Source organism: Corvus brachyrhynchos, unplaced genomic scaffold, assembly GCF_000691975.1.
Source record: "Corvus brachyrhynchos isolate BGI_N302 unplaced genomic scaffold, ASM69197v1 scaffold523, whole genome shotgun sequence".
Lineage (NCBI taxonomy): Eukaryota > Metazoa > Chordata > Aves > Passeriformes > Corvidae > Corvus > Corvus brachyrhynchos.
Genome location: NW_008237265.1, coordinates 1238360 through 1254628, shown reverse-complemented (window position 1 = coordinate 1254628; position 16269 = coordinate 1238360). Strand labels below are relative to the sequence as shown.

At 43.5% G+C, this 16269-nt stretch overlaps 1 protein-coding gene across 1 annotated transcript in view; it reads left to right on the top strand.

Annotated features, from left to right (window-relative positions):
• Positions 1–6: 6 nt before the first annotated feature.
• Positions 7–16269, top strand: part of BORCS5 (BLOC-1 related complex subunit 5) — a 62919-nt gene continuing 46656 nt past the window's right edge. The window contains exons 1-2 of the mRNA XM_017730546.1: positions 7–56; positions 310–453. Of these exons, the coding sequence (XP_017586035.1) occupies positions 342–453 (112 nt within the window). The 5' untranslated portion in view covers positions 7–56; positions 310–341. The remainder of the gene's footprint in view (positions 57–309; positions 454–16269) is intronic.

Sequence of the window (16269 nt, the reverse complement as noted above, 5' to 3'; positions counted from 1 at the left end):
GGCCCTTCCTGTGAAGGCGCGAGGGCATCGCCCGGGCCGGGGGAGCAGAGCCGGGGGTGGGGAGCGCCCGGGGCGCGGGTGCGGAGCTGGGGTAGCAGGAGCGAGCGGGCCGTCAGTGGTGCAGGTGTTCCGGAATCAGCTGTTCCCCGGTGTGGAGAGAGAAAGGAGCTTAGAACCCTTCAGTGATCTCGCCAATGTGCTACAGAAAGCACACCTGTGCAATGTGAAATAGAGCAATATTCGCATAGGGTTGGATTCTGATGGAATCTGCGTATCGATTTGATTGTTCCCTCTCCCTCCCATATCCAGCATCTCCGTTGCCAGCCAAGCAACGAGCAAAAATGGACGACATTGTGGTTGTAGCCCCAGGAACGCAATCCTCACGGAATGTCAGCAATGATCCAGATGTCATAAAACTGCAGGAAATTCCAACTTTCCAGCCCCTTTTGAAAGGTAAGTGATTGTTCTTCCTCTGTTTTTAAATGCCTTCTTTTTCTGTACCTAATGGAGTTTGTGTATCCTGAGGTTTCTACTGAAGTTTGTATTTCTCTCCCTACTTTTCACTACCCCTCCCGTTTTAAACCTTACTCTCTTTTGTTCTGTCATAATTAATCCCAGCCTTCTGAACAGTGTGTGAGCTGGCTTAGGGGTGTGCTGGTAATGTTCTCTGCAATGGAACCATCTACTGTGGAGGCAGAACAGTTCCAAGCATACCAGCTTGCCCTGTACCACTGGTTGATGAGAGATGCTGTGTTACATTCTAATATATAATGGATGACAATCTGCTATTTTGCTCTAGTCTCTTAAAAACCGTGTGTTGCTCTCAGAGTCATAGCTACCTGTGTATGCGTTCAGCTGCTTGAAATCAAGATACCTTGTGGGAGTTTCCAGCACAGAGCAGATTTTATTCTTGTTTTTCGTAGTGGAGTAGATGGGCTGAGATGTTTCTTTGTTTCTTTTTCTCCCACTCTTTTTTTTTTTTTCTTTCATCTCCTACACTCATTCTTTGTTCCTTCCATTCTGTTCAAAGGGAAGTGAAGATTTCAATCAAAGTCGTCAAGCCTGCAGTTTATAAAAAACTGTGTTTTGTGGCCTAGCTTCTAGCTATCTCTTTTTGAGGAGAATGCAGAGTGTCCTTAGTATCTGAAAGTCCCTTAGGAGGTGTGATGTCTGGAGCAGCCTGAACAAGTTGATTTGGCAAAAGCAGCCTCCTCCTGAGTTCCTGTCCCTGGAACAGCGTGGGTAAGCAACCTTGTGTGACTGTGCTGTGCAGTGGGCACTCAGTGAGCCCATGGTTTTTTGAAAATGCCAGGCCTGCTGTTCGTGCATGCATGGGCAGCAGCACTTGCTCCTGCCTTGGAGGTCTGCTGTGACAGAGAGGACGGAGCCAGGGTGTTTATCCCTCGCTGCTACTGGAAGGAATGATGTGGTCTTGTACAGCTGAGGGTTTAGGCACTACTGGTCAGAGTGTCACTGATTCATGCATGGCTGCCAGGCAGTTGTGGGAGCTGCTTTGCTCTAAAGGCATCACTAAGGTCATCTACTAGAGGCAGCATCACACCACCACCTTCTGGACAGAAGGTATTTACTTTCTGTTTGTTTGTGGATGTCTACTGCATGAGGGTCCTGGAACATGACCAGAACTTGTGGACATTATGATAGCCTATTGGGCCAAATATTTAGCACTTTATTGGGCATTTTATATTATAAGTAAGTTCTGGATGTGCATGGCACTGTCTGCTGTTTCCTGCAGAAGGGGCAGAAAGATAGGGAGGCCATGAAAAAAAGCAGAACATGCTTTGCCTGTGAAGCAAATGCTTTGTCCTGCTTTGTATGTAAGGCAGAACCCAGATCATGCTAGTGACAGCTTGAAATATAAATGCTGGAATCCAAATCCTTAAAAGAAATGAGGAACTTTTAATATGAGAGACAAAATTTAGAAGATGCTACAACATCTGGCACCAAGGTTGTTGTGTATCTGTAAGAGTGTGATGACAAAGAGTTTCAGTTCCACCCAGCCTCAAACTCATGAGCAAACCTGGGTTGCACAAGACGTGTGGCAGGAAGTCCTGGGAAGTGAGACTGGTGATCACTTCCAGAGATGGTGTTCCTTTGAGGGTGTTTGAGTCACAAGGGTACAGGGCTTGAGGTGGGAAGTGAGAAAGAAGAGAGAGCTGCAGCCATGTGGCTGAGATGGAAAGGTTGGAGGGCACTGCCTGAGATGACCAGTCCAGGTCCTTCAGCTACTAAATGGGCACACTTTAAGTTGTCTTGGTGACTGAGTTGCTCTTTCTGGCCTTACTTTGAACCTGAAGCTGTGGATGTGTGATGGAAACCTTCTCTTCTGTTTTTGTCACTTGGCCTGCTGCTTCCCTGCCAGTCTTCTGAGACATGGTGACATCTGGTGACTGCTCAAGAGTTTTGCATGCTGAATCACTTTTGTGAACAGCTTTTTCAGCCTCAAGTACTTGTTATTACTTGAACAACTAGACTGTGATACTTGTGTCCACTACAGAAAGCAGCGTGGGCCTGTTGAGTGAGTTGACTCTTGAGACATGGCAGATCTACCACAGGCCCACTTGAGAAACTGTTCTCTTCTGGACTGGTCTCTTACCTGTATTCTTCCCATGCAAGATTATGTCTCTGGAAAGGTTGAAGAAGCTTCAACATCTTTTAGGAGCTCATTCTAAAAACTTGTGTCTTCTGATCTACCAGCTTGGAGGTGGACTTACAGTCCCTGTGGACTTAATTGTTCTATTCAATTTCTCCTTGCCTAAGCAAAGCCAAGGGGTTTTATTTTGCTTTTAAGTTTCGAAAGGGGAATAATCATTAAATAAATGGACTGGCAAAGCACATGGTCACGTAAACACTGTATATTCTTGAAAAGCAAATGCCCTTATTCCTTCTAGCCGTATTGAGTTGAACTTGTGATCAGTGAACCTGGAAATCTTTACCATTGTGTGCTCTCACTTGGAAGAAAATGCCAGTGTCCTGACTATTACATCTTTCATTCTTTCCCTTCTTCAGGGAGAATTGCACCTCAGAGTTATGGCTATGAGCCCTTGTAAAAAGTCCCTCTCCATCTTTCTTGTAGGCTCACTTCAGGTTACTGGAAAGCTGCTATGAGGTTTCTCAAAGCCCTGTCCAACTTGACCTTGAAGACTCTTCATGATCTGGATAGCCTGTTCCAGTGTCTTGCCACCTTCATCATAAAAAAATTTCTTTCCTTATGTCCAGTCTGACCCTACCCTCTTTGGTTTAAAACCTTTGTCCCTGCTCCTTCATTACAGGCTCAGGCAAAACATCTCCTGTCTTTCTTACATGCTTTATTTGTCTCTGGAGGCTTTCAGGGGAAAGAAACTTTTTCCTGCCTATGGCTAGAATTCTGCACTGGTAAAAGGTATTCAGCATGAAGAAGCAAAAGGAACAGAGGTTACTGTCTCACTGCAAAGGCACTCTGTGAGCAGCAGAAACTTCTTTACATTGCTGTGCCTCCTCCTGTTCTCATAGGATTTTGTGATTAGTTTGCTCTCCAATCTCATTTCATGGTTCTTCAGGTCAGCGTGGTGTTATTGTGACTATCTGAGAATCCTGCCTGGTTGACAAAAGCTGCCAGATAGGCAGTGACTGTCTGCTGCTGCTGGCAGGTCAGGGAGGACTCTGACCTCCCTCTGGGTGGGTCTTGTACATTAAAATTAACCTGTAACTAAAACAGCACCTGTAGTGACTTGAAACAAACTTTTGGTAACTGGTCCCCTGTAAATACTGGCTATGTTTTTGTACTGCCCTTTCCCTTGTCGTTTCCTCCTTGTTTGGAGGAAGCTGTTATGGCAGTGTCCCTTGGAAGCATGGTACTGAGTATTGAGCATACTCTGAGTTCACTGGATATGGGCTTGTTGTTATTTAGAGATAATTCAGCAGCCTGACTTATTTCTGGAGGAAATCTTAATACTAAAAGAATAATTTTAATGCTAGATATTTAACTGTTGAAGCTGTTGGTGGTCCCTGCTTGGCCTGCTTCAAGAATGTGATGATACTTGCCTTTCTCTTTTGTTTTGTCTGATGGTGTTTGGATGGTTGTGTACAAGTTCCCAGGAGAGGAGGGATTGTTTCTGTGAATTAAGCAATGTGCTGATGTGCAGCTGGAGACTGGCCTAGGAACAGTTCAGCTGTGTCACATGCAAATTGCATTTGTCATCATGTGCAGCATGTCTTCTGTCGTAGAAACTCCTGCTCCCTCCAGCACTGAGAGAAAAAAGGTCAGCAGAGGCTGCTGAGGCTCACCTGCATTCCCAGACGTATCACATAGGTGAGAGGTGTCTTCTCTGCAGACATTCAGCAAGTTACTTGTGCACTCCATTCATTTGTCAAACATAGATGGTCTTCATCTTACAGCCTTGTCAAGGGTATTGTGTGCAGCTCATTAGCATCCTCTAGCCCAAAATAACTGGATTCTTCTCCTACCAATAATACTGCTGTTTTTCTAAGAATAGCAAATAATGGGAAGAGATTTCTCAGTAAGGTGGTGGCATTTCTGCCCATAATGTTTTCAAGGGCATAATAAACAAAGATCTATCAGTCATGAATTGGAAGCAAATGAATACATTAAGGAGTATACAGTGAGAGCTTACTGTGCTGCTTGTTACCCATATTTATTGTTGTTAGAAAGGCATTTCACAAAGAACAAAGTGAGACTTCTACTCTGAAAAGTCAAGGCTACAGTTTACCTGCAACAAAGAAACCCAGGTTAATGGTAGAAAGAGTAGGTCCAGCATAAGGAGTGTCCTTTGCTCTCAATGTATTTTGAAATGGAAAACTTGTCATATATTATACCCGGTGTACGTCTTCAGCAGAGAAGCATGGGAGATGCTGAGAAATCTGTGAGCAAGAACTGGGGTGAAACTTGTGATGCTGTCCTGATGCTCCGTGGATCTTCTCTTGTCCTCCAGGGACAGGAAACAGAAGCTTGTGTTACCTTGAAATGATTGTTTATACTTTTATAACTTCTTTTCTGAAGTCATTTTTCAGGCAGGAAAGCTACTTGTCTAAAAAATGCCAGTGTATTTTTCTTTCTGGCATAGTGTACAGAGGAAGGATGGATGTTTAGAGTTTATTGCATTTAAAGCAAAATTTTGTCACATCTCACCCCTCAGTGTTTTCTTACATCCTTGCTTCTTTCCCCTTCCTCATTGTATGTTCCTACTTCGACTTATAGTGTAAAGAATTTAGCTAATAGCACGTCAGTGAACTTTATTCCTGTAATTCTCTACACGTGGTACTTGAATACTTTTATAGTTGTGTCCCTGCACCTTACAAGGAGGATCTGCTGCTTCCAGCTGCTGAGGGTACAGGCCTCTACTGGAATTTGCAACATCTGAGTTTGTTGTATGGGCTCCATGCCTAGTGCTTGTAACAAAATGTGCTCTGAAAATGTTCATGTTGGGTGGAAGGAAGTACCAAGAATGTGAGTACATCTGCCTGGTGGGTTTGGGGTTTTTTATTGTTATTTTGTTCGTTATTGGGATTGGTTTTTTTGTGTGCTTGCTTGGTTGGTTTTTTTTGCCTTGTAGACCAATATTCTGTATTGTAGAGATGTGTCTCTCCATTTTGAATTCATGACTTGGAAGTAGCTCCTGAAATCAGAACCTAGAATATGCTTCCGTTTTGAGGAAAGAAGCTTTCCCTTCAAAGGATAGCTGTCAGAGTGGATAAAGATGATGTCTGATTTCCATGTATTCTTCAGTTGTTTGTTAGTTGTTTGGAGACCTGAACTAACTCAGTTTTGTGTGTGAGGGGATTTGAGTCTGTGGTTAGACATTATCCAAACAGTATGCTCAACACCCATAGGGAGAGCATTGGGGACTGCAGATACTGAGTTCTTCACCTTTCCCTTTCCCAGCTGTTCCACACCACTTGGTGTGGTTTGTGTGTTGGCAGATGAACAGAATGAGTGTAAGCCTGTCTGCCTGGGTGATTAGCCTGGCCTCTTCCCTGGCTGAGGACCTTGGAGGCCCAATTTCTACAGAACCCAATAGCTGTGACTCTTGTCTGATCTCCTCAAGCGCATACTGCTCCTCCCCACCATCTTGCTGCATGGGAATAAGCTTTGGTGGTCATCTCAAGTCACTTGCTGATCCTCCTCCTTTTACCTTCACAGAGCCTCTGTGGCAGAGCTCTTCAGCTGGCAGTGCAGCTCTTGGGCTGCAGCTACCCTTGGGATACATTAGAAGATGTGCTGAGGAAAAATACCACTTGGGAAGGAGTTAACTGTGTCCAGGCTTATCAGTTTGCCACACACTTAAATGAGGAGTATTTGCATGCTGGCCGGTGTACCTTGAAATCATTATTAACTGGCTAGAATGAAAGGCAAATAATTGCTTATAACATCCAAAATATCCAAGTGTAATTATAAATGTGTACAGAATGTGTAATCTCTTTATGTTGGTAGGAGACTGGAAATCAGATGCATCTGATTGATAAGGCAGAGGAGCTAGTGTGTTCTGCTGGAGTGTAGGTGGTGAATCTTTCCAGACAAGGATAAGCATGTAATGGGAAAGCACATGGAGAACTCTTTTTTGTCCTCAAGGACTTCAGGCATCAAAATCTGGATAGATTTTTTTCTCTTTTCTCTCTCTCCTTCACATTTGTGTACTTTTATTCAGCATTACTGCCTTGTTGATAAGTTAAGACTTGATTGAATCTTTGGCTGAAGGGCCAGTGCAATTTCTCTTCTAACTTCTTTTTAGTGTGACTGTTGGCATCTTTCTCCAATGGATATCCATCTGTTGAATGTGATGTTTTCTATCGATGCAAATTTCATGCGAAGAAATGTTCCTGTTAGAAATGTGTCTAGGGGTTACATTTGTGCCCTGTATATACATAGTGTACATACCTGCCTTTTCTGTATATACCAGCTGTACATATGTAGCTTGCTTCATGGGATGCTGCGTGATCCCCGGTTAATATTCTTTCTCTTGACTGGTGGCTGCTTTTGGAATGCTTGTGTCTTACCGCTGGCCCAGCAGCAGCGTTGCAGTGCATCACTTTTGAAAATGGAATGTTTCTGTTTGATCTTAGGCTTTATAGGAATTAATAAGTTTATCCAAGTCCAGAAGGTTATTTGGTTTTAGGCCAGTTGGTTTATTGAGAAATACTATGCTTGCCCAACAGGGTGTAAACTATTGCACCCTAATTATTGATTTTTTTTTTCCCTTATGGGTGCCGATTCAGTCAAGTGACTGTGGTTGAGGTAAAGGATGAGAGGATGCTTCTGTATCTACTGCCTGTCTGCAGTTAACTACACTTTCTATAACATCACATCATTCAAAAACTCCGCTCTTGTCTTTATTTCCTGCCCAAACACTATCAGCAGAATGAAGAACAGATTCCAGAAAGTCATATGTGTAAATAATTCCCCCCTTTCCTAATTAGTGTTTGACTTACTTAGATTATATGAAAACAAGAACGGTATTAAGGTACAAGTGAAAAAGCAGGTCTGCTCCAGCCCTAAGCCTTGTTATCAAAGCAGTGTGGTGGGAGCTCAGCTTTAACCATGTTCTCTCTGGATAATTGTGTAAGATGAGATCAACAGCTGACCAGTAAAGCACAGGTCAGCAAGCTCATTGTTACAAAACCTTGAAGTTTAGAATCAAATTTGATCTGCCTCTATTCCTTTCTTAGGGCATCTTAACAAAAGGGAAAATAGGAATTTTGTGGTTCATTTAGCTTAAACAGTGAGGTCTGACAGACTGAATATTCCTTCTATTTTCCATGTGGGGCTGGCCATGGTATGCTTGGCTTGTTGACACCCTTGCATGCATAAACCAGAAGATGTGCAATTGCAGATTGCATATTGAACCCTGAGATGCAGATCATCTCCTGGACATCCTGATTTTCAGGGTGCAGTAGTAACAAAATGATGAGTAGTAATGTTAGTAGGACATGGAATTGCTGCCTCTTGTAGCTGTTATAAGCACCACTCTGGCAGTGTGCTGTGCATCTCAGCCTGGGAGCCTCCCTCATCCTGAGGCAGTGGTCAAAGAAGGGATAAGTTACTCAAGGACAATGGGCGGGAGGAGATGTACATGCTCTAAAGCAATAATTTGTATCCATAATGGATGTTCAGGGTGAAATCATGACTTGCTGACGTGGAAGGCAATGCTCTGTCAGTTCCAACGGAGCGAAGATTTCTGGCCCAAACCAGTGAGCATTTCTGTATAGTTTAAATTTGTATGGCAGAGTGCTAAGGTTGATGTTTGAAGTTTAACAGTATGGAACAGGTTCTGGAGACAGTGTGGAAAGTTGCCCAGTAGGATTGTTAGTTAGTTCTCCCTCCCACCGTTAAACTAGATCCACAAGGGCCTTGGTTGTTCAAAAGATGGGAACTTCCTTAGGAGTTTTGTGTGTTCACCTGTCTGTTTTCTACACTGTGTATTAAATAACTACAGGCTAGAAAGCATTTGTTGCTCAGGAGAAGGGACTGAAGATCAGGATTCACACTCCTCCCTTCACTCTAGCTCGCCCCCTTCTCTTTGAGACAGCTTGCTCTTGTCGATTCCTTGACCTTGCAGACTGAGCTAAGGGGCTCCTGGCAGCCTTTGGTGGGAGCTGCTGAGACACTGCTCAGGCTGTGGTCATCCTTGGAATACTGTAACGCAGTGTGGGAGATGCTTTTCTTTTTTTTTCTTATCTTTCAGCAATCTTAAGACACTTGAGAAGTTCTGAAGATGGCACTGCAGTGATGTGAGCACCTTTTGTGTGTCTTGGTATCTTGGATGCTTGTGGAGTTTTTTTTTGAGGTTTTCCTGTCTGTATGTGTGTGATTGTTTACCTGGGTGTTTTTACCTGTGTTGCATGTCTACTTCTCTCATGTTTCAAAATATTTATTAACTGTAATTGTGGCACATAATTTCGGAGAAGACACAATATGCCCAGGCTGCCCCTTGATGTGTTCATTAAATGCAAAATGTACATTATCTCCTGCCTGCTTCTTGTGTTAAAGATCCACTATGAGTATGTTTCTTCATGTGGTAAAGAGTTGAAGGTGAAAATTAGGTGCACTTGCTGTTTATGAGAAGTTTTTTTGTGAAGTTAAGGGCAAACAGTAAAAATACTAGGCTGCTGTTTGAATACACTTTGTGGGGGGTTTTGGGTTTTTTTATATGCTGATGCATATAGAAATGACAGTCTTGAAAAGGTAGGTGAGTCTGTTCTAATGCAGTGCAAACTGAGACTTTATGATCCCCTGATGCTGTTGTTAGTTAGGATATCCCCTGGAAGTCACTCGTGTAACTTAGACAGATATATTGCATTGTGAAGTGCAGTTCAGTGTTGCAGTAAAAGACCTGAGAAGTTCAGGCATTAAAATGAGATTCTTTTCACCATGTTACATGAGTGTGGCAGTGGTAAATTTGTACCTGAGGGAAAAGTGGAACAGCAAGTGTGATACTGGGACAGCAGCACAGGCTGCTAGTGAGTAGCTGCTGTGCAGGAGAAATCGGTGCATTTCATGCCCTGGGAATAATGAGGTGCACCAGCAATCCTTCAGCTCAGGGTTGCAATGTCCTTTCTCTGTTTTCTGACTTGCTGTTCTTTACTCCCGTAGTTAAAAATACAGATACTGAGATTGGAAAGCCTGCAGTCTAGGTAAGTGCCACAGGGTGTCACTGGAATACAAAAGAAGTAGCAGACTTGATTTAAAAGGGCTGGAAACCTTGCTGAAACAGCACGCTGGAAACTGCTTTCTCTTCGAGCTCTTTCCATGAACATTTGTGTTCTGTTTGCACTGGTACCAAGTGACCAAGGTCTTGGTGACCTTGCTGGATTTGGTACCCATTGGAGCTGTGAGCTGAGCCGCATAGTGCTTTACTGAGAGGCAGCTACAGGCTGAAACAGTACTGGGTCTGTGAGAAGGAGATGGTGCAGTGATCTTCAGCCAAAAGCCCTTCAGAAGGCTTTATGATCTTGCAAAATAGAAATATTGGGTGCCACTTATCTTCAGTTGTTGTTACTGGCGGGTTTCCAAGTGTGCGTGTTAAGAAAATGCAGATATAGATCAGCAGTAACGCAGGTGGAAGAACTTGAGGTTCAGAGGCTGTCTGTGGCTCTTGATCCTCACCTCAGTACACCATCTGTAACATGGATTTTAATAGTATTTTCTTGACAACACTCTTTTGGTCACAGGTGTGTTGAAGATCGAGGTGTTCTCATGCCAAGAGAGTGGTGAACAGTAAGTTCTTTCCTCATGGCCCATTATGCTGAGAAAAATGTTTATTCAGCATAGGGGATTGAAACTGGGGAACTGATGCATCTAGAAAACGATTGCAACACTTTCCTTCTCCCCAGCCCAAAAATGTTCAGCTCAATCAGATCTTCTTTCCAGTTCATCACCAGCCCTACAAAGTGGTGTTGCTGCAAGAGTGTGGAACATGGGATGAGCTGGGTGAGGGGAGAGACGTGAAGTGAGAAGGAGAAAGGGGAAGAAATAATGTGTCTGTTCAGTGATAGCCTAAAATTCCAGACTTTTACCCCACCTTCCTCGTGTATGAGTACAGGTAATCTCACATAAATGAAGACATTTGTTTTGGGAGAATGTTTGTATTGATCACATATGTCAGTTCAGCTAAAATCCAGTGCTTTGCTAATTCTTAAGTTATTTTTAGGAGAGGGAGTGTGGAAGGGGAATGTGTTGATCCTTAATCTCTCTTGCCTTGGAAATGTCATTAAGGTATCTTGTGTCCAGTCTGTCATGCTAATAAAAGCCCTTTGAGTTTGCAGGGGATTTATGTGATTCTCTTCTCATCAATGCGTTAATGGGAGGTCTGTACCACAACATCTGGACATCAGCTGGAGAGTATTGCCCTTCGCTAAATGCTGCCCAAACCTTTTGGTGCTTGGGAAGGTGCTGGTGCACGCCAGGAATTTAAGATTATAACCTATTTGCATATAACTATTTTAAAAAAATTAAAATGCTAATATAGGCAACGTTACTGCTTGCCTAAATTTGTTCTCAGTGAGACATCATACAGAATTACTTGTGCAGATTCTCCTCCCCTTGATCTCACTGTCCAAAGTGAAATCTCTGGCAAGGCATGCCTCATCAGCACTCGGACTTTGGTGTAAAAGTACGGGAGTCTGAGTTTCCTCATTTAAAATTTACTGTTTGTGCAAACATTTTCTAAGCTCTTTTGTCAGCTGCAATGGATGGGAAGCCATGTTTCAAGTTAAAACAGGAAGCATAGTGCCAAGGAAAACCCTTATGCTAAAGAATCCCTTTCTTTTTCATATACTAGCTGGCCAGGAAAGTGATTGTCTCTTCCTACTGTGTTTTCACTCTGCTGTGTCCTTATTGTGGTGGGTTTTCTGCTGTGCATCCTGCACCTTCTCTGTGAGTGTTGTGTGTAATTGGAAGCTGACCTGGGATCTGCTGGACTGCAGGTACCATTTGCAGTTATGCTGTGATTGGGATGTTTCCAAAGAGCTCCTTGGAAAGTGATCTTACGGACCAGGGAATTATAAGTCATAGTCATCAAGTGACTTCAAAAAACATCATAACTTTCATCTGGTAGTGTTTCAGTGAGTAACCCTTTGCTTTTAGTTCTTAGTCAAACCAAGATGGTGTTGACATGCTCCGGGAAGAACATATCCTGGTGATGCTTCACAAGTTTTGGATAAAATCGCTTATGTTTTAAAGTGTTCCTTTCAATACTGTGTCAAACACAAATAAAACTGCTGGGAAGGCACTACTGACACTCCTGGTGCTGGCTGATCTCTCTGCAAGGAATGACTCAGGGTTGGCCTCAGCTGGCTCAGAAGGAGGATGGGAAAAAGGTTGGTCAGGATTTTATCCATTCTCATTCTTTGTAATAGGAGTCTTAGAAGATTTCTGTCAGCTAAACAAAGCCTGAACCTAAAGGAGAAGCTTGATTTTCCTTTTAATCCTGGAGTCTTGACTTCATCTAACTGAGCAAAACTTTTATCTTGAATAGGAAGTGGAAGAGATACTAGAAATGAAACTTAAGTACTGCATGCTGCTTTGCCTCCTGTGAGAGCAAATCTTATTTTTTCTGTGATGCAAAAGTAGCAAGATGCAGGTGATTGAAATGGATGTACATGTTTGCATTTATACATTTGCAGAAACAGGATGAATTAGGGTAGAATACTTATTCTTGGTTTTTGTTGTCTCCCATTCAGGGAACTTGTCACCAGTTTTAGTGTGAACTGAAATTTGGAGTCAGTTTGGGTGGTGGCTGAGTTGCTTTTTTTTGCAATAATTTGAAATTCTCCACTGTTGTACATTTCCTTATTTATTCATCTGATTTATTATGTTCTGTGGTAGAGAAGACAGTAAGAATTTGTAGATTAATCACTTGGGAATGTAAATGATTTCTTTTGTCTAATGATCGCTAGTATGACAACTGATGATTAAGCTACAGTGGTGTTTTAGACTTTCACTTCTTTTTACTTTAAATGCCAGATGCCTTTTATTACTATCTGAATCCAATTACTTTTGTGGTCAATGTTTGCATATGTATTTAGATGAGGAATGTAAAGGCTCAGCCTAGCTTTTAATGCCAGGCCATGGGACAGATGTGGTAGGAGCAGAATTATTTTTCATGCCATAGCTCTTACCTGTGCAAAGAAAATTTGTGGTGGTGTGTCTACCTTTGTACCACCTCAGCTTGCAGAAGAAAGCATCTAAAAAGGTTAAAGTTTTGATTGCATCAACTATTTAAAATGTAAGTAAAAATAAAGCAGTTTTCTGTGCTGTGAAACAACAGGAGTGGGTTAGATGCTGAAGTGTTGTACTGCAGGAGTGGGATTGACGTGGAAAGGGGTGGTCTATCCATAAAAATACAGTGAAATGGTTGAGTGAGTTGGCTAAAAATGGGCTGTGCTGATGTGCCATCATGGTCAATGTGCAACAGGGAAAGATAAGGATAGTGCATACAGGACAAAAGAAAAGGTAGAAATTGTTAAATATTAACAGATTCGGTAGAGTTTTGGGAAAAGGTGAGAAACTGAGGATGTTTGTTTTCTGACCTCCAATCAATTAATATTTAACCAGTTGTCCTAGGTGACTCATCTCTACTCCTTGTAAACGAAATTTTGAGATGGAAGAAAGATAGGGTTATCAGTGTAACCAAGGAATTATCTGGGAAATAAAAAAGGAAAAACTCTTCTGGCAGGCAAGGAACTTGATTTGGCTCACCATGGGATCCGGCAGGCACTTTGGCTGGTGTGGGGAGAAATCCCAGGGGTTGTGGACTGAAGTCACGTGGGGGCCAGCTGAGATCAGCTTTGCCAGCTGTCCTGGTTAGGTACTTTAGGACTAAGGCGAGCACATATCCAAAATTAGCTTCTGGACGTGGTGCAGGAGAAGATAACGTGTGCAGGATTTATTGAGCCACTCTGGCTTCCCACAGAGTGTCCCATTTGGATTCACCGATGCTTTGCTGACCAACTTACCCCTCAGGAAAGTGGGGCAGGATGGTTATGAAGCACTGGGAGGTGATGCTGTGGCAGGAGTACAGACAGCTGGACTTGTGGACTTGCACCTCTGGAGCTTCTGTACTAACATTTTGTATTCTGCTCTTTAATTCCCTGTTTGGTTTGGTGATTTTTTCAAGAGCAAGGGTGAGCAGAACAGTCTAAACCTAATGGCTTGGAGCTCTTTTCCCTAAAACCAGCAGAATTGGGCCGTACTTTGAAAAGCAGCCATCTAGAAGGAACTGAGGTTTGAAAAGATAAAAAGTGCTGAGACTGCTCATAAACCCGTTGTTTAGAAACTGTTTTGATGCCAACTATTTTGATGCTTTTGATTTTCCCGCCCCCTTATCTTCTTAACTGAAGGGGCTTAGCAAGAAAACAAAATCTGTATTACTTCTAATTTTTGACCCTACTGAAGTTTTTCAGGAGACTGATCAAGTTCTGTACTGTGCTAAACTGCCTCTTTATTATCCAGATTGCTAGGTTTATTTTTCTTGCTAATCAAAATAAAGTACAGTGAAATCAAGATAAGAGTGTATTACTGTATTGTTCAAGCCCTGAATATCAAAAAATAAAATGAAATAAATCATACTATGCAGTTGAAAACCACAGAAATCTCTCTCTCCTCTGTCATTTCCTCAGCTTCTAGTCTGTACTACCATGCCTTAAATGTAACTTGGGAGTGTGTGTGGGTTCTTGGCTCTTTGAAGTCTTTGTGCATGTAAGAACAAAATTTATGTGACTTCAAGTGCTTTTCACTTCCTGTGGACCACCACACTGATTATTTCCCCTTCAAAATGTTTCCTTTGCAAAATGAAGCCACAAATGCACCCCTGCGTGAAATAGAAGGGATTTGAGTTGCTGGCATTTGGCTAAAAAAATAAAAAGAGATTTTCTAGTATGTGTATTTTCAGGCAGAGGCATTGCTCAGGCATGAGGTGGTTGAGTGGGGCTGGACTAATGAATGGATAATGTGCTAACTTAAACATGTCAGGGTGCACTTAATGTTTTTGTTGCGTGAGACTAGATATGGGATTGTTTCTTGAAATTCAAGGCAAGTTGTCTATTTTACTACTATTGCTCATTCTATGGCAGGTGTAAATGGAGCCAATGCCTCAGTAGGATGGAGGCAGGGAGGGGGAACTGAATTTGGCCTACTATTTACCAATGCCCAAAGGGTGTTGTTCAGTCTCCATATTCGGCTTAATATGTCAGGCAACAAACCAGGTACAACCTTGTTACTTGTGGATGGCTTATAGCAAAAATGAGAATTATTTCAAATATCTTTCAAATATATGGCAAAAAGTCTTTGAACCTTAGTGTAATAGTCTTTATAGGAGTACATGTAATGCTTAAATAACTTTTTTCCTGAAATTTTAATGAGATGAGCAAGTTTCTCCTAAGCATTTGACAAATTGGTATTTTCCATGAGCAAGTCTAGGGTGTATATTTGTTGCCTGTTCACACTCAGCAATAATATTTACTTTTAATGCCCTCTCTCCAAGCTTGTGTCACTCTTCTCATTAATAGGGCAGTTTCTGGAGAGCATCTATGACGGGAGCAGCTCTTCAGATGTGCAGGGACTGTTTCCTGTGAAAAATAGGAGCAGATAGGTTGATATGGTGGTTCGACCCTGCCTGGAGGCCAGACACCCAAGGAAGCCACCCTGTCGCTCCCCTCCTCAACTGCAGGGGGTAGAGGAGATACAACAAAAGGCTCATGAGTTGAGATGAGGGCAGGGAGAGATCGCTCATGGGCAAGACAGACTTGACTTGGGGAAGTGAATTCAATTTAATACCAATCAAAATCAGAATAGGGTAACAAGAAGTAAAACAAACCTTAAAACCACCTTCCCCTCACCCCTCCCTCCTTCCTGGGCTCTACCTCCTCCAAGCCAGTGTCACAGGGAGATGGGAATGGGGATCATGGTCAGTTCATCACACCTTGGTCTGCCACTCCTCAGGGAGAGAGGTTGGAGGCCTTTCCGTGCTCCACCATGGGGTCTCTCCCGTGGGGTGCAGTTCCCCACAAGCTTCCCCAACATGAGTCCTTCCCGTGTGCTGCGTTTCTTCAGGACTGCTGCAGCGTGGGTCCTTCCCTCAGTTCCCTCAGGAACTGCTGCTCCAGGCTGTGTCCCCCCCAGGGTCACAAGTCCTGCCAGCAAACCTGCTCCAGTGTGGGCTCCTCTCTCCATGGGTCCGCAGGTCCCTGCCAGGACCCTGCTCCAGTACAGGTTTCCCAGGGGGGCACACCCTCCTTTGGGCATCCCCCTGCTCCAGTGTGGGCTCCTCCAGGGGCTGCAAGTGGATCTCTGCATCCCCATGGACCTCCATGGGCTGCAGGGGCACAGGGGACTCTTCTGCTCCTCCTTCCTCACTGCTCTTGGTGTCTGCAGTGTTCCTCTCACATGTTCTCACCCTGCTCTTCTCTGGCTGCAGTTGCTTCAGCCCAGTAACTTTTTTCCTCTGTATATCTGTTATGCCAGAGGTGTTTCCAGCCATCCCTGATGGGCTCGGCCTGCTGGAGCCCGTGGCATTGGCTTTGCTGGACAGGGGGGAAGCTTCCTGCACAATTCTCAGAGAAGCCACGCCTGTAGCCTCCTCTACTCCTGACATCTGGCCATGCACCCCCAGTGCAGCTGAGGAGCAGACGGGTTGCTGTCTCCCTCCTCAGCCGCAGAGCTGTGTGCCTTGTGCCATGCTGTGGTGGAGCAAGCACAGCCAAGAAAGCAGAAGTAACATGGGATGAGATGCAGTGAGCAAAAGGGCTGGATCCCCTGTT